Source organism: Cotesia glomerata, linkage group LG1, assembly GCF_020080835.1.
Source record: "Cotesia glomerata isolate CgM1 linkage group LG1, MPM_Cglom_v2.3, whole genome shotgun sequence".
Lineage (NCBI taxonomy): Eukaryota > Metazoa > Arthropoda > Insecta > Hymenoptera > Braconidae > Cotesia > Cotesia glomerata.
In genome coordinates, this window is record NC_058158.1 from 17850221 (window position 1) to 17871992 (window position 21772).

At 32.7% G+C, this 21772-nt stretch overlaps 1 protein-coding gene and 1 long non-coding RNA gene across 2 annotated transcripts in view; both read left to right on the plus strand.

Annotated features, from left to right (window-relative positions):
- The window catches only part of LOC123261724, a 204427-nt gene extending 189955 nt beyond the window's left edge, over window positions 1-14472 (plus strand). Inside the window, exon 6 of the mRNA XM_044723527.1 lies at window positions 14303-14472. Within this exon, the coding sequence (XP_044579462.1) occupies window positions 14303-14307 (5 nt within the window). The 3' untranslated portion in view covers window positions 14308-14472. The remainder of the gene's footprint in view (window positions 1-14302) is intronic.
- Window positions 10604-12182, plus strand: LOC123260021. The gene is made up of 3 exons (XR_006508369.1): window positions 10604-10757; window positions 11761-11947; window positions 12045-12182. It is a non-coding gene; the product is annotated as an uncharacterized LOC123260021 (long non-coding RNA).
- Window positions 14473-21772: the final 7300 nt, after the last annotated feature.

Genomic DNA, 21772 nt, shown 5'->3' on the forward strand with positions numbered 1-21772 from the left:
TTATATTTATTATAACATTTTGATAAAAATTTCAATAAATTAAAATGACTGTGTACATACTAATTACTTACCTGTTATTAGACGAGCTCTAATCTAATTATTTTTACTAATAATTAATAAATAATAATAATACATTCAGTATAAGACCTGACAATCTATTGGAATAGTAAAAATTATAATAAAACTATAGAATAATTGTAAAAAAAAAAAAAAAAAAAAAAAATTTAGAATTGCCGAGTTTCGAACCCGGACTTGGTAAATGTAAAGTTATCAAAAAATAGAGGCACCACAATAGAACTTAACGTAATGATGTAAGAGGTAAATTATAAACTGCGTTTGAGAAAAACCGGTTAAACCGGAGAATTTACGGATGCAATAAAAAAGCTATTTAAAGGTTTTTATTTAATTATTATTATTTATTATTATTGTTAGAGGGTGAAAATAATTTTTTTATGCAATGATTATTTATTACATAAAATTTATTATTATTGCGAGAGTTAGCATGAAAATACTTTAGTTGCCGGTTAGTGTGTCTGACACACTCGTGGTGGCGCGACCGATTGACACATTTCCCATCATGCATTGCAGGATTGGAATACCTTCTTATATATTATCTTATTCGACTCCACCCAGTGACAATTTAAAAAATATGTCAACCAATGAAGAAAGGTTGTTTCAGCTAATTCGAGAAATTCCACGTATATCACTGAGAGTACCCGTTTCTGGTGCTACCAGGACTGACACACAACCAGCGCAAAACCAGTTGACAGGATTAGATGACTCATCAGTACACTATTCAAGCCGAGTCACCCAGACAGGATCGATATTAAACAACTCAACAGAGGATCAGTTAAATGAAATCTGGCAGGAGTTAGCTAGACTTGGTACGAAAAACCAATCTAAGGTTCCATCGAAAGGAGCTGGAAACAATGCTAGGAATAACACATCAGGAAACCGACCGTGCGACCAAGAAGATTTGATTGTATTGGAAAAATTAGTACGCCCACGCAATCTGGGTTTTCCTGAAGAGGAAGCTCAACCTAAAATATATTTACAGGAATTACAGGAGTTCAAGGCAGAGCAGCAAAGACTTGATAAGGACGCACTCAGTTTAGTTAAGACTTTATTTGCTAAAACACACGCCCAATGATTACGTTTAAACTCCCATAGATGGACCACTTGGGAAGATTTCGTGAACGCGTTTACTATATATTTTATCCAATCTAGAGCCAACTCAGAGATCAGTGCAGAGATTTACAATAAATACCAAACAGTCGATCAGGAAGCTCGAGTATTTATTGACGAAATGCAGAAATCGTTCATAGAAATGACCAGTCCACCATCTGAAAAAATTCAAGTCAACATCATTGCCCAGAGGCTAACCAAACAACTACAAGTTGAGCTGAGAACTTCACCAACCACCTTCACAGAGTACATCGGCTTTCGTTAAGCAGTCAACATGGCTATGACTAATTTACAATATCTAAGTAAGGCGTTCGACAAAAATGAAAAATTCTTTGTCAAGAATAAATCAAACACAGCCTCCTGCCCAGGTTCGCGTCATACAATCACCAGAAATCATTCAGTTATATGATGAAGGAGCCATCAACGATACAGAAATCGACTTGTCAATTAACTACGTAAAGAACAATTATTCACAGCGCAGGGGAAATTTCACGCGCAATCAAGGATCCGATTTTCGGCAAAATAAGAACAGTGGTAGACGTGTAAATTTCGCTGCAGATGTAAGGAACTCAGATTCCAACAGGAGCCCGAAAGACCGAATTCCTCCTAAGTCCCTCAATCATAGCGAATATAATCCTGAGACTAGATCCTTCACTTCCAATCTAACATGACACTAAATTCCAATTGAGAATATGACGATAGTACAGACAAATCGACATAAGACGTTCAAAAAGTCAAAAAGGTTTTTATGTGGATATCTATAAATAATACCCATTACTTTATTGAATTAATAACACTATATAAAGTTTACTTATCCCAATTAAGTTTTTTTATTCTTTTATTCACGAGTGTTTAGATTCAGTATATTATAACCTTTTATATATTATATTTTTGCGTTTCATGTGTTGAGAAAAAGTTGACTTCGTTTAACTAAAGTTCTATTTGAAATTTATTTAAATTCTATTTATACAATACTAACGTTGGAAACAACCTGTTATTTGATATAATAGTTATTATGTAAGTAACATTGTTATTTTTCATTATTGAATAGAACCGAAGTGTCATGGAAAAAATATTTTTGTATCTAGAAATAAGTTAATACTAAGTTTCATAATTAATATTCAATTAATATTACGAAAGGATAAAGCCAAAGTTGTTATCAATAAACATTAAATAAAAAATTATAGATTGGTAAATGAACAGCAAAAATTAATTTCGTTTAGGATTAGAGATAGCAGCTCAAAGCTTTGTTTCAGGTGCATTGATCCACCGCTACCAAAATGGATATTGAGCTAGCCACAACTAAAAGTGTAGTAACTTCACGCCGGGGGGACTGCAACGTGGCCAGTTGGCTCACATTAGGCAAACACCAATTTACCACCTGATGCAAATATCATCAGCAGATAACACGTAAAATCTGATTAGAAATTAGGCGATAATCGCTAAATGTACGAAAATCGTTTGTGAGTGGAGCTAGACGTCTCCCCACTTCTCAATGCTAATTAATGTACGCGGAAGCCGCGTGCATTCAGTCTTTGTTCAATCTCCATAATGTATACTTCTGTAATTGATATATTTGTTAAAATATAAATAATTATTTTTACCGTGTTACAACGCAAGTTCGGTATTTTATTAATTTACACCGTTTATTTCATAATAACGGCATTTTAATCTACACTTCTCACAAAAATTAAGGGAGCAGAAAAAAAATCCAAATTTTTGGGGGATTTTCAACAGGCTGTAACTTATACAAAAATGGTCGTACAGCAAAAAAAAAAAGCAAATTGTAGCTCTAAGTGTTTAGTTTTCGGATCTGAGTTTGAAAATTTTTTTTTGAAAATATTTTTCGAGTAATCATAAGAAAACCACCGAAAAAAAAATTTTCGAAATTTTTTTGGTTTTTTTTTTTAATCTACGGACGTGGAAAAAATTTTTTCGACTCAACCTCTATATGGACCGGATAGCTTGTTTATTCAGCTTTAATTTCGTTTTTTTAAAATCTCGATACGAGCATTTCTCGCTGAGATATCGATGTTTGAATGGAAAAAGATCATTTTGTCTTTGATTACCAATATCTCAGCAACCAATGATCGCACAGAAATTTTGAGGTTGGTTTTAAAAATTTGAATAAATTCTCTACAAGGATTGGTAATAATATTTTGAAAAAAAAATTTTTTTTCAATCATTACATGAATTTGAAAAAGCATCCAAAAAAGGGCTTTTTGTCGTTTTTTGGAAAATCAAGCGCCCAATCAAAAATATTGCTGAAACCACTAACGTTAAGTGTGCCTTTTAATGTTCAATATACCCACAAAAACCCTACGAAGTTTCAATTCAATTCAGCCAACCGTTTTTTTTTTCCCACTTGATCGAATTTTTGAAAAAATTGAAGGAGCAAGAATTTCGCTCCGAAAATGTCATAATTTTTATCAAAAATGAAAAAAATTTTTTTTTTTCATTTTTCTCTCAATTCTGTATTAGTGACTTGAAAAATTTAAGGAAAAAAAAAAAAAAAAAAAAAATCGAAAATTTTTGAGAAAAAAAAAAAAATAAAAATAGTATATTACACACCTAGGGAAGTAAAGTAAGAAATGTCTCAGATCACATGTAATTGTTGGCCGAGGCGAAGCCGAGGTCAACAAACATGTGATCTGAGGCTTTCTTATTTACTTCCCGAGGAGTGTATACTATTTTTTTGTCCGACGAAGGCGGAAAGCGGCAACTTAGTTTAGCGCAGCAGGACGAAAGTTGCCACTTTCCGCCCGGAGGGCAAAAAAAATTTTTTTTAATTTTTTTCAATTGGCTAAAAACTTCAAAAAATTAAAAAAAAAATTACCGCCGGCATTAGCGTTACCCAAAGCGTACCACGTGGAGGTTGCACGGCGGATTTACGCTTTTGTGCTTGCGCACGTGTATGTGTGTGGTTTTATCAGAGATTGAGACCCTGTGGTTCGTCACTTCCACAGTATTTTGTGACTCCAAACTCACTCTCCGAAGATGTGTGTGTGTGTGTGTGTGTGTGTGTGTTGTGCTAATACCGCGTATTGCCACCTCTGCTCCTGATAACAGCCCGCAATCTTTCAGGCATATTCGAAATGCAGTTTCGAATCATTGACTGCGAAATCCGTCACCAAGTTTCGATTAGCGCCCGCTCTAATGCTGCTAACGTTCGTAAATTGGGATAATTCTGGCGCAATCGGCGCTTCAGGATATCCCAGACGTGCTCGATAGGGTTAAGATCAGGGCTTACCGCTGGATGCCTTAACAACGTTATGTCGTGTCTTTGGAAAAACCGACGGGTGACGTTTGCTGTGTGAGGCCGGGCATTGTCTTGCATAAAAATAAAACCTCTAGTTTGCTGCCGTAGAGGCAAGACAACAGGTCGTAAGATCTGATTAATGTAACGCGTAGCGTTTAGATTTTCGTGGACGATTACCAAAGGAGTTCGTGAAAATCTCGAAACTCCTCCCCAAACCATCACCGATCCTCCGTTGTAAGCAGCTACCGGTCGAGTGAAGTTACGTGAAAAACGCTCTCCCTGACGGCGCCAAACTCGGGGTCTTCGGTCATTTCCAAACAGGCATACCCGACACTCATCAGAAAACAAAACATTGTTCCATTGCCTTACGGTCCAATGAACATGTTGACGAGCGTAAGCCAGACGGTTTCGGCGATGTATGGGTGATAACATCGGTACTCGGGCGGCACTTCTTGATCGCACTCCAGTCTCACGGAGACGATTTCAAACCGTTTGAACTGAAATGTTCCGCGGTTGTTGTTGTCATCGTCGTCGTTGTTGTTGCTGTTGTTGTTGTTGTTGTCGACGGTTCGGAAAATTTCGGGCGACAACGTTGGCAGGAACGAAAGGTTCTTGACGAACGCGCCGAACGATCGCTCGGTCATCACGAGGATTTGTTGCGCGACGACGACCTTGGCCAACTCGTCGTTGATAACCACCGGTTTCCAAATACCGATTGTATGCGCGAGATACGACAGATGAACTAACGTCCATACGATCCCCGACTTGTCGGTAATTGTACCCTTCTTCCACTAGAGTCACTATCTGAGCGACTTGTGGCGCGGATAAATGCCGCCTAGGCATTATGAAAAAAAATAAAAAGAAAACTAAAGTTTGCAAAAACTCAGTTAATTTGCTTTTCTAAAAATTAAAAAATACGGTAGTTTTGAGAAAAACTGTTGATTGGCTCGATTACCAAGAAAGCAGGTTAGTTTTAAGAAAAACTGTTTTTTAGACACTGTTGGCATGCGCACGAAAAAATTATTGTCCCAATATTCGTAGAACGAATATTCGACTTGCCTTGGGGGTATCAACTTTTAATTTATTCAATTAATTTGTGACTAGGAAAATTAAAGTGCGGAAGAGTAAAATCGGTGAGAAAGTGAGTCGCTACATTTTTTTTGATTTGGGCCAATTGAAAAAAAAATTAAAAATTTTTTTTTTTTTTTCTCAAAAATTTTTTTTTTTTTTTTTTTTTTTTTTTTTTTCCTTAAATTTTTCAAGTCACTAATACAGAATTGAGAGAAAAATGAAAAAAAAAAATTTTTTTCATTTTTGATAAAAATTATGACATTTTCAGAGCGAAATTCTTGCTCCTTTAATTTTTTCAAAAATTCGATCAAGTGGGAAAAAAAAACGGTTAGCTGGATTGAATTGAAACTTTGTAAGGTTTTTGTGGATATATTGAACAGTAAAAGGCACACTTAACGTTAGTGGTTTCCGCAATATTTTTGATTGGGCGCTTGATTTTCCAAAAAACGACAAAAAGCCCTTTTTTGGATGCTTTTTCAAATTCATGTAATGATTGAAAAAAATTTTTTTTTTCAAAATTCAATTGCCAATCCTTGTAGAGAATTTATTCAAGTTTTTAAAACCAACCTCAAAATTTCTGTGCGATTATTGGTTGCTGAGATATTGGTAATCAAAGACAAAATGATCTTTTTCCATTCAAACATCGATATCTCAGCGAGAAATGCTCGTATCGAGATTTTAAAAAAACGAAATTAAAGCTGAATAAACAAGCTATCCGGTTCATATGGAAGTTGAGTCAAAAAAATTTTTTCTACGTCCGTAGATTAAAAAAAAAAACCAAAAAAATTTCGAAAATTTTTTTTTCGGTGGTTTTCTTATGATTACTCGAAAAATATTTTCAAAAAAAAATTTTCAAACTCAGATCCGAAAACTAAACACTTAGAGCTACAATTTGCTTTTTTTTTTGCTGTACGACCATTTTTGTATAAGTTACAGCCTGTTGAAAATCCCCAAAAAATTTAGATTTTTTTTCTGCTCCCTTAATTTTTGTGAGAAGTGTACAATAGTATGATACGACTCCGATTATCAGTTAACAAAGAGTATGTCGTACATTAATTGAATAATACGACGCACATACAAGATAAATTAGCTTGGCATGTCGTGTACTCAAGAGGTCTCGAGTAGTCAGCCATTTTGTTGAGGAAAGCGTCGTTTCATTGTTCGAGGAAGATCCTGATTTGTCGGTCACCTCGATTATTCGTCTGTTCCGGACCCAGTAACCGGCCCAGCTACAGCCACGAGGAATCTATCACCGCTGGACAACGTTAAAGCACACCGAAGTGGTCGTAGTACCTGTTGTAAGTCAGGTGGTATATTGGTAAGAATTGGACGCGGTATTGAACTTACTTTGAGCTGTATTTTTCAATATTTGTATTTGACGACCATTTTAGCTCTATTTTTCCATACTGAGCGATCAGCGGAGCAGTACGCGGCAAAGATTGGTTTTGTGTTGGAGCTGAATCTATCTTTCAACGAGTATCGCCACTCACGAATTGCCCTAGACCATATTCCTAACGCGAATTAAATCAATTTAGCTATTTGTAACTTCGAAAGCTATCGGCTTGGTCCGCCGTAAAATCTAAAGCTACAGGCATCTGGAGCAGCATCGACTCTTATAAGCTACGGCTTCGAGTTGGTTACACTCCAGGTGTAACGAGCGTGTCTTTTCGGCCCAGTTCGTAATTAATTATTAAATTAAAATTTAGATAATTTTCATTTTATAATAAAAATTCCTTTCACTTTACGAACAGTCGAGACCAGCCACGTTACAAGGAGTAGGCTGTGAAAAATTTAATACACAATTATTCGAAAGTTTCCAGAACATATTGAAACAAATAAATAGAGCGATTCTTACATGGAGGGTTGGATTAAGATGAAAGTCGTCGTCGGATGATTTATCTGAGTCACTAGAGTGATAATAAAAAACGAACGTCAATAATCAATGACAGTACCTGACAGTAACTGAATAGTTAATAATTCAACACTCACTGGTATGAAGAATAATCAGTTAGCAATCTGCGTTTAGATCTCAATTTCCAATCGTACAATGTGCGTTTAGGCACTGGATCTGAATTACCAGGAATCAAATATCGTTTATAAGGACCTCGTTTTTGTGAAGTTATTTTTTGCTTTTATTTATAGTCAAGAATTTCTGTTAATGTAAAATCGATAAAATAACTTTTTGAATTAATGACTATTGAAAAAAAAAAAATATATCATGAAAAAGTCACACAGTACACAATGATATGAACAACGATAGTTGATGATGACGGTAATGACAGTAAAAGAAAAAAAAATAAAAACACAATCTTACAGTACAGTAAAGAAAATGTGTAAGAATAAATTAAAAAAAAAAAAAAAAAAAAAAAAAACACTAAAACCTATAGGTTTTAAACATAAAACACGACACTGAATATAGCATAGGTGCAGGTACTGTATGCTTATGGAAAAAATGTATTGGAGCTGCCAACTGACTATTTAAAACTAAAAAAAAAATAAAATAAAATCAATGCAGAGCCAGCAAGTTTGAAAATATATTCAATAAAATAGTTAATAAAAAAACAGCTAGCATAATTAAATTAAAATAGTAATAAACAATACGAAATTATTAGAAACATAAAAATTATTATAGTTTTTCCCGCTTAACTTGTAACAAAAATGTCGGCTTTGATAACGCTCGTGGCGCTAAAAATCTAACCATTTCTGTCATCGATGCTGAAACATCGCATTGTCTGGTCCCAATAAATAAACATCGAAAGTATTTTAAATAAATTTAAAAGCTTTGGTTCTATTCTAATAAAAGAACATGTCCCCGTGAGTAAAAAATTTCAAATTAGTAAATATTAATTATCATTGTAGTTATTGGGTGCCACAACTTAGTCCTAACAGAGACTATACAAAACGTAATGTTTTTAGCAAGGTGCAATATTCCAAACGTCTGATATCGAGATAAGCACATATAAGAAATGTGACACTTGCCGAAAATTAGTTTTCATAAACGTTACTTAATCCTAAAATGTATATGCTAGAAATGTGATGTCTAAAGAACGTTCATGTTAAGAAACGTTATACTTCAAAAATGTAAAGCTTCTAAAAGCGATAGCATCACAAGTGTGCCATTCGTAAATCGTTCAAGGTTCTAAACGTGATGTTTCCCTAACGTTTAAAAAGTCAATCGGCCATATCGACTGTAAGAGTTCCGTTGATGCAGTAGATTTCTTCAGATAATGAAAAAACCTATATGAATTTCAATCTGACCAATCTGACCAAAGTCACATCATCTAATATATATTATTAGAAATTTTATTAATAATAATAATACTAGTAACAATAACTTGATAAATAAAAATTCATAATAATAATAACATAATTTGAAAATTAAATATTAAATAATAATTAACATTTTTATCGACAGTATTGTTTGATTGAAAAAAAAATTATGCGCCCTTATGCCTTCAGAATTTTTTTGTCTTAAAGCTAAAAGGGCGTATACAAAAAAACAATTTTTTAGTGGATATTTAATAATTTTTAAATTTTTGTAACAAATAAATTATGGCAAAAAAAATTAGAAAAAAAATTGACATCTAGAAATTAAAAAAAATTAAAATTGCAATTTTTGAAAATAATTTTTTGTAACAAATTTGTTTGTTAAAAAAAATTTTTTTAATTGTCAAGTGACTGCTAACTTTAATGTCATTGTTCTCACAACTCAAAGAGGATTTAAGTTTGCTCATCAATATCATTCTGACTTGAATTTTTGTCAAATAAAATTTTTGACGCTTGTACATATGACAGTGTGATTTTATAGACGAAAATTTCCAGGTATAGTATCATAAAAAATCTATAATATCGATTGAATTTGACTTGTTTTGCAGTCGGTAACGCGGCTGAATTTTTTTAAACGTATGACGTTTGGGAAACATCACGTTTAGAACCTTGAACGATTTACAAATGGCACACTTGTGATGCTATCGCTTTTAGAAGCTTTACATTTTTGAAGTATAACGTTTCTTAACATGAACGTTCTTTAGACATCACATTTCTAGCATACACATTTTAGGATTAAGTAACGTTTATGAAAACTAATTTTCGGCAAGTGTCAAATTTCTTACATGTGCTTATCTCGACATCAGACGTTTGGGATATTGCACCTTGCTAAAAACATTACGTTTTGTATAGTCTCTGTTAGGACTAAGTTGTGGCACCCAGTTATTTATGTAGAAAATATCAATAAGTTTTATTTGTCAAAAATTTACTCTCCATCAAAGTCCTCAATGCTTTAAACAGTTATGATTAGTGAATATCATAACTTAATAATTAATAATCTAAGTAAATAGTCAATATCAAGAAATAAGATAAGTAATGAAAATAATATAATTATTGAGCTATTTGAGAAAGCTCATTATAACCTAAAGATATCGATTGCTGGCCAAGTAAAAAGATGTGGGCACTGGTCAAGTGGGTTGGCGGAAAAGATGATGAAAAGTACACTGTCGGTATTGATGTTACACACATAAAAAATTTTGATTCGAAAGCATTTTTGCTAGATGATTCAGATCCTGAAAAAGTTTATGTTATTGAATGGCGTACCCCGAAGACGAAAGAACCTCTTGGAGGTTGGCCTTGTTATCATGCTTTAGTGATAAGTATTTCAGGTAATGTATTATATACTGAATTATCGAAAACAAAAAAAAATTCTATACAAGTGTGGGTAAATATTTAAAATCACACTTGTTACTGAATGTCGAGTTAAAAAAATTAAAATGAAAAAAATTCCATAAGTAGTGCCTAGTTAAGTCACTTGATTAAAATTGATTAAAAAATTTATTAGATTTTCGATAAATCCCAATGATAATTACAAGGTATAATTTTAATATGACAATAAAAGATTGTATAATAAAAGTAAAAGATTGATTAATAAATTAATGTCTGTTGATTTGTTTACTTAGCATCGAAAGTAAGCTTGGAGAAAAAGCTAAAATTAATAAATGGTATAGTATCGCCAGGACCAAAAACTCCGCAACCAATCAAGATGGACTCGCTAAGTGACAATGAAAGCGATATTGATGATTTTCATACATCCGATGGTCATTTGCTTGAAAAAAGCAACTTGTTCCATTATGATAAGGAGTTAGAGTTGATGAATAAAGAAGTATCAGATGAAGATTTAGCAGATTTACCTGAAGGTCCCCGTGCACCAAAAATAAGGAAAATTGCATTAAGTCATAATTTGGACACCGAGGTAAATAATTATTTGAAAAGGTAGAGAAATAATAAAAGAAGAAAAAATGTCAATGTTTTAAATTTTGCTTATTAAGATAGTAATTTGTTTATACATAAATTATTTTATAACCGTTTTTTTTTTTAATGTAATAATTAATTTCTTATTGACCTAGTTATATTTATTTTACACTATTAAAAATAATATAGTAAATCTGTGTCTGTATACGTAAGTATTATAAAAAAGTTAAAAGATTATTACCTGAAAATTAGTATTGATCGTGAAAGGTTTTATGGGTTAAAATTTTTTAATAAGATTCAAAAACTTGATGTAAATTATCAATCATTTAATATTCTCATTTTTATCACAATTAATGTTTATTAAAGATTAATTACAACATTAGATGTGTATTTTTCGTACTTAACTGTAGTTGATAGTCTTATAATCTAATTCAAAGTATATCGATTTCCAAATTTTATAGATAAAATTAACATAAAAATATCTAATCTTCTCAGTTTAATATCTCCACAAATTGTCCTACTGAAAATAAAATAAATATCAAAACTCAGCGAATTTATAACTTTAAATATTATAGAAATTGAGAACTTAAAACAGTTTGCAACTTAAACGTATATATGATAAAATTTTTAACACTCCTATTTATTTAAGACTCAAGTGAGCAAAATGATGTAAAAAAAAAACATTCTATTTTATCCAAATAATTATTTCAGAAATGAAAAATTTATTATTTGTGATAAGTGATCAAAATTTTACAATATTGTTATTGCTTTGCATTCTGAAATACTACACACTTTTCATTTTCATTTGATCTTTCGCTTCTATTTAATTTCTTCAATTATAACTGTATGATAAACAATTTGTGTAAGATTTAACAAAAATTTTTCTTTTTTTTTCTAATAAGTGCAGTACTTTTATAATTTTCAGATAATAGTAGCTTTTATTATATGATTGTAAAATTTTTTTGATTCATTATACAATTAACTGATTTATTGAAAATATTTAGGGACAATCAAAAGATTCGACTCTCAAAAAGACTGAGGTCAAAACGGTTAATAATAAAACGGATCCCATTTTATCCGTTGAAACCAACACGGAAATATAAGGTGTAGCTTTTTCAAAAACGTCTAAGCAAGTAACACCACCAAGTAATCAAGCAGGACAATATGTTACAAAATAACTGCTTAAAGAAGGTACTTTTATAATCACACATCATTTAAAAATAATTTAAATACCATTTGTATACTGTATGTATTGTCTTTATATGACCATGTACGTAAATTTTTACAGCTTCAGTTGTTTAAAACGAAAACATTCAGAAAACGCTGCAAGAACTATTTAACAGGCCCTCTACAAGTTCAGCTAACAACGAAAGATAAAGTACCAAGTCCACAGCCAAATCACCATCAGTAAATACACCATCAGGAGAAAAAATGTTATAAATTATTGTAAACCTCATTATAATTTTTAATATATTTTATTTTTCAGCTAAACTCAAAATAAATCGAAATTCTAATTTTGAAATTTCGAAATCTTTTAAATTATTGATAATTGTTAGAATTAAATTTACTTAAATTATATCTGTCATAACTCATAACGAAAAAAATACTGATTTATTTCGAAAGAAAATTAGGAAAACGGTTCACCCTGAAGGCTATCCCTGCGACTTCCCCCTTATTCCATACTTAGGCGCTTAAAATTGCACCAATGACGTTTTTGAGCTCTTTCATACAAGCTCAAGAAAACAATTCATGGGTTATTTTGAGCTCTCCGAGCTCAAAAGTTTGATAGAGATTTGATAAGACACTATTTTTTTAATTTTTAAACCGCAATAACTTTTGAATGAATAAAGCAATTTTTACGCGGTTTGCAGCATTCGACGCAGTTTTTCAAGTCTCAAGAAGAATCTCAAATTTTTAATTGATCGCGCTAGGAATTTCGGAGTTATTCCGAAAAAACACTTTTTTAACTTCCCGCTAAGAAAATCGAAGATTTTCAAAAATCGGGAAGTTATTGTTTTCACCCCATTTTGCAAAAATCGAGTTTTCATCAGATCTCGACGTTTAAAGGTCACAGGAAGCTTCCCTGACTATCCCCGCGAGGTTTTCACGGTGTCTATGTGTGTGTGTGTGTGTGTGTGTGTGTGTGTGTGTGTGAAAGTATGTGAACCGCTTATAACTTTTGAACGATTTGACCGATTTTATCATGGTTGGTGCCATTTGAAAGGGCTTGACTAAACTTAGATTTTGAAAACTATTTGGACCGATTCAGATCAATAGATTTTGAGAAATCTTCAAAAAACTAAAAACAATTTTTTTTTAAATGTGGTTTTTTTAAAATAACGGCTTGATGGTTCATTTCCAGAAACTGATCAGCTCTTAAACTTGAAAAACCACGTCAATCGCTACCAGTCCGGTCAAAATCGGTGGATTCGTTCGAGAGATATTGTGAACGAAAGAAAACCAAAAAAAGTGTTTTTTCGGAATGACTCCGAAATTCCTAGCGTGATCATTTCAAAATTTATAATTCTTTGTGAGGCTTGAAAAACTGCGTCGAATGCTGCCAACCACGTGGAAATCGGTTTATTCATTCAAAAGTTATTGTGGTTTAAAAATTCAAAAAATAGTGTCATCAAATCTCTATCAGACTTTTGAGCTCGAAGAGCTCAAAAGCATAGGAAAGCAATCTCTTTGAGCTCGGAGAGCTCAAAATAACCCATAAATTGTATTTTTGAGCTCGAAGAGCTGAAAAACGTCATTGGTGCAATTTTAAGCGCCTAAGTATGGAATTAGCGGGAAGTTGCAGGGATGGCCTTCAGGGTCAACCGTTTTCCTAATTTTTCGGTTTTCTTTCGTTCACGATATCTCTCGAACGAATCAACCGATTTCGACCGGACTGGTAGCGATCGACGTGGTTTTTTGAGGTTGAGAGCTAATTAGTTTCTGGAAATGAACCATCAAGCCGTTTAAAACTTATTCCAAAAAAACCACATTTAAAAAAAAATTTTTTTTTAGTTTTTTGAAGATTTCTCAAAATCTATTGATCCGAATCGGTCAAAATAGTTTTTAAAATCTAAGTTTGGTCAAGCCCTTTCGAATGGCATCAACCATGATGAAATCGGTCAAACCGTTCAAAAGTTATAAGCGGTTCACATACTTTCACACACACACACACACACACACACACACACACACACACACATACACACATAGACACCGTGAAAACCTCGCGGGGATAGTCAGGGAAGCTTCCTGTGACCTTTAAACGTCGAGATCTGATGAAAACTCGATTTTTGCAAAATGGGGTGAAAACAATAACTTCCCGATTTTTGAAAATCTTTGATTTTCTTAGCGGGAAGTTAAAAATGTCAAAATACGATAATTAAAATTGTGAAAATAATATTAGTGCACTTTTATTAATTTAATAGTGTAATTTTCTTTTCCAAGACAAAAGAAATTCAGTCTTTCTGCACATGACTAAGTGGAAATAAGTTATTATTACTTAATTAAAATATGTATTTAATATTTTTTTTTTTTTTTTCCTCCCAGAATGAGCTTGGTGTGCCAGGGAGTGGAATTTTCATAACTAACACTCAATGGGCAGCAGCTAAATCTAAAGACACTTGGGCAGCAATGTTAAATTCTTTGTTAACGTCATTATTCGATGAGGAAACTTTATTGGCTAGTAACTATAAAGGTGGCAAGCCAAAAATAAAAAGCAATAACCCGATCAGTTAAAAGCGCTTGATTCTGCAAAACTTGATGTAATTAAAAGTGAGTCCATTTACATTCATTGTTAAATATTGTTTCACCTAGTTTTATTTTACAGGCATATTTTATTTTTGTAAATTTCTAGCGATTCTGAAAGAATATTTTTCTAAACAATTCAGAGATGGAGATTTTGGCAAAGTTATAAATGATAGGCTTAATAAAAAGAGGAAAAAAAAAAAGAACGAATGAGCTAAATTTATTTAAGTATTTTCATAAATTGATAAATATTTTTTTGTGATTCATCGCCTGATATTTTAATTTCAGGAAAAGAAAAATACCATTTAAGGTGATGAAGAAAATTGAAGGATGAAGAAAAAAATAAAAGAAAAAAAAAAACATTGAATATTTATTTATCATAAAAAACTATTCAGATTAATCTTTTTATAAATAATAATATAAAACTTTATTAACGTTTCAAACTTTAATTTTAATTATTTATGAGTGGACAGTGGATAAAATTCATTTTTTACTGTAGAATCTTACTTTACGTATAACTTTAAGTAAAATGCAATTTTATATTACTTGATAATTCTAAGTATGCAACTCTCTAATACTTTATAACAATTTTCCATAAAAATATAAAAATATTTTTAATATTAATATAATATATACAAAATATGATGTTTTCAACCTATCCCCAGATGTATCCTATGTATCTGTCTCCCATTCTGTATAATAATTCTTCCTTAAGTATACAGAAATATTTTTTTTTATGTATATTTATAGATTTATCTTGCATATATGCACTATTTATATATAAATAAACGATCTCATAGATATTTAAAGTACATCTATCACAGACATTGAATTATCAGTAAATATGGATAAAATTTTTTCTTGAGAATATATTTTTGGATATATTCTGCATATATGTCTGGGATATATTTATCATATATGTCTAATTATCAGTAAGTGTATATAAAATTTTTTTTCAGGATATATTTTTGGATATATTCTGCATATAGGTCTGGGATATATTCATCATATATATCTAATTATCAGTAAGTGTATATAAAATTTTTTCTTCAGGATATATTTTTGGATATATTTTGCATATATGTCTGGGATATATTCATCATATATGCCTAATTATCAGTAAGTGTATATAAAATTTTTTCTTCAGGATATATTTTTGGATATATTCTGCATATAGGTCTGGGATATATACATAGTATATGTCTAATTATCAGTAAGTATATATAAAATTTTTTCTTCAGGATATATTTTTAGATATATTTTGCATATATGTCTAGGATATATGTATATATAAAAATTTTTTTTTTTCGGAATATATTTTTAGATATATTTTGCATATATTCTAAACAGCATATATGTATTCGGTGAATTTACATATAAATTTTATATATCTTAAATATATTTTTGGATATATATCAAACATATATATATTCTTTTCGTGGGGGAAGCCATCCTGAACGTCTTTGCCTGACGTTCAAAGTAAGCATTTTGGCTTCTTCGTGCAGTTTACGAACTTGTGGTTCTCTCCACCATATTAATAGCAACACTTGCTTCTGTCCGGTCCTATACAGTTACGCGTTTGTTGCCCAAAACCAAGGCATTTATAGCATCGGGTTAACTTCACAACTGGGCGTATGCAACAGTTAACCCATCCAATCTTTCTACGGGCATTGTCAAAAATTTTCATCGCGCTAGCCTCGTCTATCTCGCAGAAGGCTGCCCGATTGCCTCGTAGTGTAAGTTTTGTTAAATTTAAACGTTTGATCTCTAGGCTGTTAGTGAAGTCGCGTTGGAGTGCTTCACGAACATTATCTTTAGTGGAGACTTCATCTCCAGTGAACACCAAGGAGTTAATTTTTAAAAGTTAAATTTCAGCCAAATTAGCTGAAAGTCGTGACTTATGGGGTTGTTTCTCCGTGTCTATGGGGTGGATCGATCGATTATGGGTCCGGAAATCTTCTATAGAGTCTCTTCTACGTTTATCATGAGTTTCTTTTCTTAATCTTTAGTCAACATCGAGATTTTAATTTTTTTTCGTCTTTGTATTTTTTTTTGCTTGTCATTTGTCGTTAGAGTCCATAGGATGCGTGTGCGCGACAAAGAGGTCCGACCACTACTCGTCGTTTTTTGCGATATCTCCGAATATATTCATTTTAACCAAAAATTGATGAGATCTTTTTTTATCGAATTTTAAATTTTAAACATTTTTTTTTCTGATAAACTTTTTTGTCAAATCAGCCGTTCCCAAGTTATAGCGGTATAAACAATTTGATTCTAATTAAAAATTGTTTGCATCATTTGTCAATAAATCAAATACGATATTCGTAATCCATGACAAAAAATGTATATAAAATCGTTGGGTTTCCCCATGAACATAAGATGTACACAGGCTTCCATCGTTAGCCGATGGACTAATTTGTTTAAGAAAAAACAGTTGAATGAAAATTTGTTTTCACACCATACGTACCAATCGATTTCGAATGTTATGAATTGTTCAGAAAACGTAACAATAAAAGATCAATTTTCCAAATGTTATGTTACGTTCTCGGAAATTCTTAATTTATTTTAAATTTAATAAATTATTCTTTAAATCAATTAATTATTATTCGAGGTATTTTGTAATGAAAATACCTCGAGATAAGAGTTTTCTGGAACGTCAACGCAGCCCAGTAGACTAAACAGTCTACGTTGTGGGATTCGGACTGCGTTGATGTTCACATAGGGTTACCTGAGATGCAACGTTAATAAAAATATGTTATAAAAACTCATTGTCATAATCATTTTTTATGCATTCTGTCTCTAGACTTCTTCTGGAACAGTCAGTCCGAGGACTCAGCAGAGGAGCAATCACTGCGGGTCCGAGGCTGAGCCTGTTAATTCCTTATTAATAAATTTTTGTTAATTGTTAAACAATTATCGAAATTTATTAAAACCTTAACCCAGGGTTAGGAGCGCTTATCAGCGTTCTTAACCCTGCTTCCTTTATCAGAGCGCTAGCCAGCGTCCTGGTATCCTATCTAATAAATATACTAACTATTATCCCCAGGGTGTAAGCGCTTATCAGCTGTTTCACTCTGGTGAAATCGCCCAGAGCGCTAGTCAGCGTTCAGGCACACTATCCATCACCTACCTGAGGGCAGGTAATTGAAAGTAATAAATTTTTATAATGTTTAAAAGTACTTCGTGGATAAACCAGTGACGTGATCCACCTGGAGTCTATCGACTGCCTAACGAGGTCAAAACTTGGACTTAAATAATTTTTTATTATTTACCCAGAATTTGGGAACGTAACAGTTAACTAACTCTTTTTTAGAACGAATAGTAAAATTGAAGAAAAAAATTAGAAAAATGGTAGACCCTGAAGGCCATCCCTGCTACTTCCTGCTAATTCCATATCAAGGTCCTTAAAATTGTGCTAAAAATCGATAAAAATCTATGTTGCTAATTTTTCAAACCACAATAACTTTTAAATGAATGAACGGATTTTTACGCGGTTTCAGCATTCGACGCATTTTTTTTAGCCTCATGATGAATCTTTAAGTTTAAATTGATGAAACTAAGAAATTCAGAGTTATTTCGAAAAAACACTTTTTCGGTTCTCTGTCGTTCTTGATATCTCTTGAACGAATTGATCGATTTTGACCGGCTTGACGGCGATCAACGTAATTTTATCAATGTAAATAGCTGATTAGTTTCTAAAATGGATCGATAGAGCCGTTTAAAAGTTGTTCCAAAAAATGTTGGAGTTATGTTAAAAAAACACTTGTTTCCAAATATTTCGTCGAGGATATCTCTCGAACCAATCAACCGATATCTACGTTCTTGGCGGCGATTGGCACGGTTTTTTAAGCTCTAACAATTACTTCCTTCCATCAAAAACGAACCAAAATGAAATGTCTGTTATATCCAGCGTTGCCTCATATAACACACAGGGTCTCTGCCCTCACGACGAAAAGTGCAGTGCTTCACTTTAAAGGACAATCACTCGGACAACACCTCGATCACGCCTTGAGCACACTGTGTCCACGTTCTGTCAAATTTGCAATTTTAGACCAATAACAAAATTCAATTTCCTTCCAAAAGTCGCGACCCGAGTGCTTAAAACCACGAAACACCGCGGGACGCGCGTACAATCTTTTATCAAAGAATACGAGGGAAGGTATCCTCGTAGAACCCGTGTGTGTCTTCGTACCGCGTTACGTACGAAGCAGTATACAGCACTAGGTCGCTGATACAAAATCTAAATTCATTCCAATTTGATTTTTAAATTCTATCTTCTACGAATCACGGCAGTGTGCTTTTGGAACAGTATCGAGGGCCCCATGGTCCGTAGTGATATCTTTCTCTAAATTATAACCTTTCGATCTATTTTTTAATTAACGGCAGATCTAAGTATCTACCGGAGTCGTTACTCTGTTCACGAACTCATAATGAAACATTATTAATCATAAAGTATAGTTATAAGTAAATAGTTACTAAGTGAAATATCGTTACTAAGTGCATTTCTAAGATTAGTTCCTGAATCTCTTTCGCTACATCGATTTCAACCACGAGAGAAGGAAGAGAAACCAATCCAGGATCTACCAATCGACAATTCAAATTCAAATCAACAACAAAATTCATAAGGGACGAAAATTCCCTGAGAGTTTTAGCTCTTAATACGCAGCAGTCTTGAAGTTATGATTTTTTTTAATTTTGGAAAAAATTTTTTTTCAACTTTTTCGTCAATTTTTCTGATATGAAAAACATTTTTAAACAAAATCGACAAACATTGTAAATAATAATAATAATGGAGGTTTTACTTGTATCATCTGGGCAGTGTTTTACAAGGGAGTGTGGGGTATTATTTCTCACTTCCCTTTGTTACACAACACACTTTTTTCCCAGCTCTACTTTGTAATTTACTTCCATCATTATTATCACTTCATTATACTCACTACTTCTTTTGACCCCACCCCCCTGCATGTCGGGATTTTTTCATTCCCAACACACACTTCTTAATGCGGCTGTGGACCGACTTGTGCCTTCTGTACCGCATTCACCCTGGTCCTTACCACTCGGGTATTGGAACAGAAACATGGGGAAACCACAGAGAAAACCCATGTTAGTACATTCGGAGCTAGGCTAAGTCTACAGTGATTGATAAGAAATTCTTCTTTATCGACCACTGGAGCATTAGGCCCCTATCCTAGAGTGCAGAGATCCCTCACGCTAGCCAACGCTGACTAGAGTGATTACTCATTCAAGTTGTTGCTTAAATGGGTGATCACCCAAGTCAGACGTGTGCCGCCTGGCTATATCTGCCACATCCAGAGGCTGGCAACATTAACGCACATATTTTTATTTATAATCACTGAAAAATATTGGTGCGTGTCGGGATCGAACCCGGGTCCCACTCTTTCGAAAAGCGGGCACCGAACCGACCAGGCTATTGCCAGCCTCGACAAACATTGTATTTTGTAGGAAAAATTCTCAGCTTCTGAATGAAAATATTTATTTTTTCATAAACTCATCAGAAGACCCTTAAAAATCGAATTAAAGCGGAAAAATTGATTTTTTTCGGTGTGCAGCCGAAAATTCTTCAAATTTGAATTTTTTTTCTGAAAGCTGAGAGTTTTTTACACAAAATATAGCGTTTTTCCGATGTGCATATTTTTTGTTTCGTCACAATTAAATTAAATGTTAGATTCACTATGCAGTAATATAATTCAGAATAGTAATATAATTTTCTCTTTAATACTAAAATTATAGTACTCAGAAATTTTGAACCACCTGCTTAAAAGATGAGTCTATACTTCGTCACTTATCATGCAGATGGCGCTCACAACTCCCTCTATTTACTTTCATTTTGTGATTCTTTCTTGAGCGATTTCTTTTCGGATCATTTGTTCTTAAAAAAAATATAATTGCTCAAGTTTTTAAGTAATAATTATTGCGTTACTTTGATATTTCATCGCCATGAGTAAACGTATACGGTCAGTAAATTGTTGTAATCCATTCAATGAGTCACGTAAGTAACTAATACAGTGCATTTGACCTCTTATGTATAACCTCTACGTAGAACCAATTAAATTAATGGCCTTGTGTTTAATATTGACTTTTGACATCTAATTAAACGAAACTTTTAGATAAAAAAGGAGTTTAAGATTTAAGAAAATTTCCCGACGAAGATCGTTGGAAATTTCCTGACTTAGATGACACTTCAATGTTATGTGTTCGTTGTCGATTCCGTGTCAAAGAATATATTCCGCCGGCATCAGAGGAAGACGAAATTATTTCAAGTCAAATTAGTGTTGAAAGTCTGAGTATATCAGCTGAAATTTGTACTCAAGGAAGCAGTTTATCTCGAACTGTCAGTAATTTTAGCGATAATCTATGTGATTACAATGATCATTCTTTAGAGCGATTTTTGAAAATTCCTCTTATTGAAAAAGACAGGTAAAAATTTTCTATTGATTAAGTTTTTCATTTACTGAGTGAAAACTTACTTAATTATTTTTCTATGCGTTTAATTTAAGGTAATATTCTGAAAAAAATTATGGAGTAAAAAAACTTGGTGAGAGCTATGCTGCCCTAGAGAATAAGTTCCAATCACAATTTAGAACAGTACCTGAATCTACCTACAGAAAGATTAATCAAGATCATTGTTCCATGATAGCTAAAGTGAAGAAATTATATAACGCTGAAAGTGACGAGTAAATTTTTTTAACAATCGATCATTTTAAAATATCTTCATTTTTTCATATTAATACGATCGATCGTTTGCTTTACAGATCAATAAAAAAGAAGCTGCTTTCAATTTTACCCGACAGTTGGGAAGTCAGTCGTATAGCATCTGAATTTAACTTTTCTCGAAAAATGGTACTGAATCTTAAAAATGATATCAGTGAATCTGAGAATGTTGATTTAGACTCTGGTGAAATGACTACTAATACTTTGAATCCCACAAAAGTTCCAGGCAATCAGCCTTTGTAATTTAAAAGAATTGTACCAAAGCTTCAAAGCGCAATATAATTCAGTGGCAATCGGATTTTCTAAATTCGCTAGTTTGAGGCCTACTTATTGTATTCTTGCTGGAAGTAGTGGTACACATGTCGTATGTGTTTGTACTATTCATCAAAATGTAAAATTGATGTTAGAAGGTACTTGTGTATTTGACATTCTCTATAATTGTACTAAAACTAGTTATTAATCTTATTACATTTATTCCATTTAGGATGTAATTTTCCAAAATTTGCGAAAAACACCGATTGGGTTGTAGAATCTCAGCCA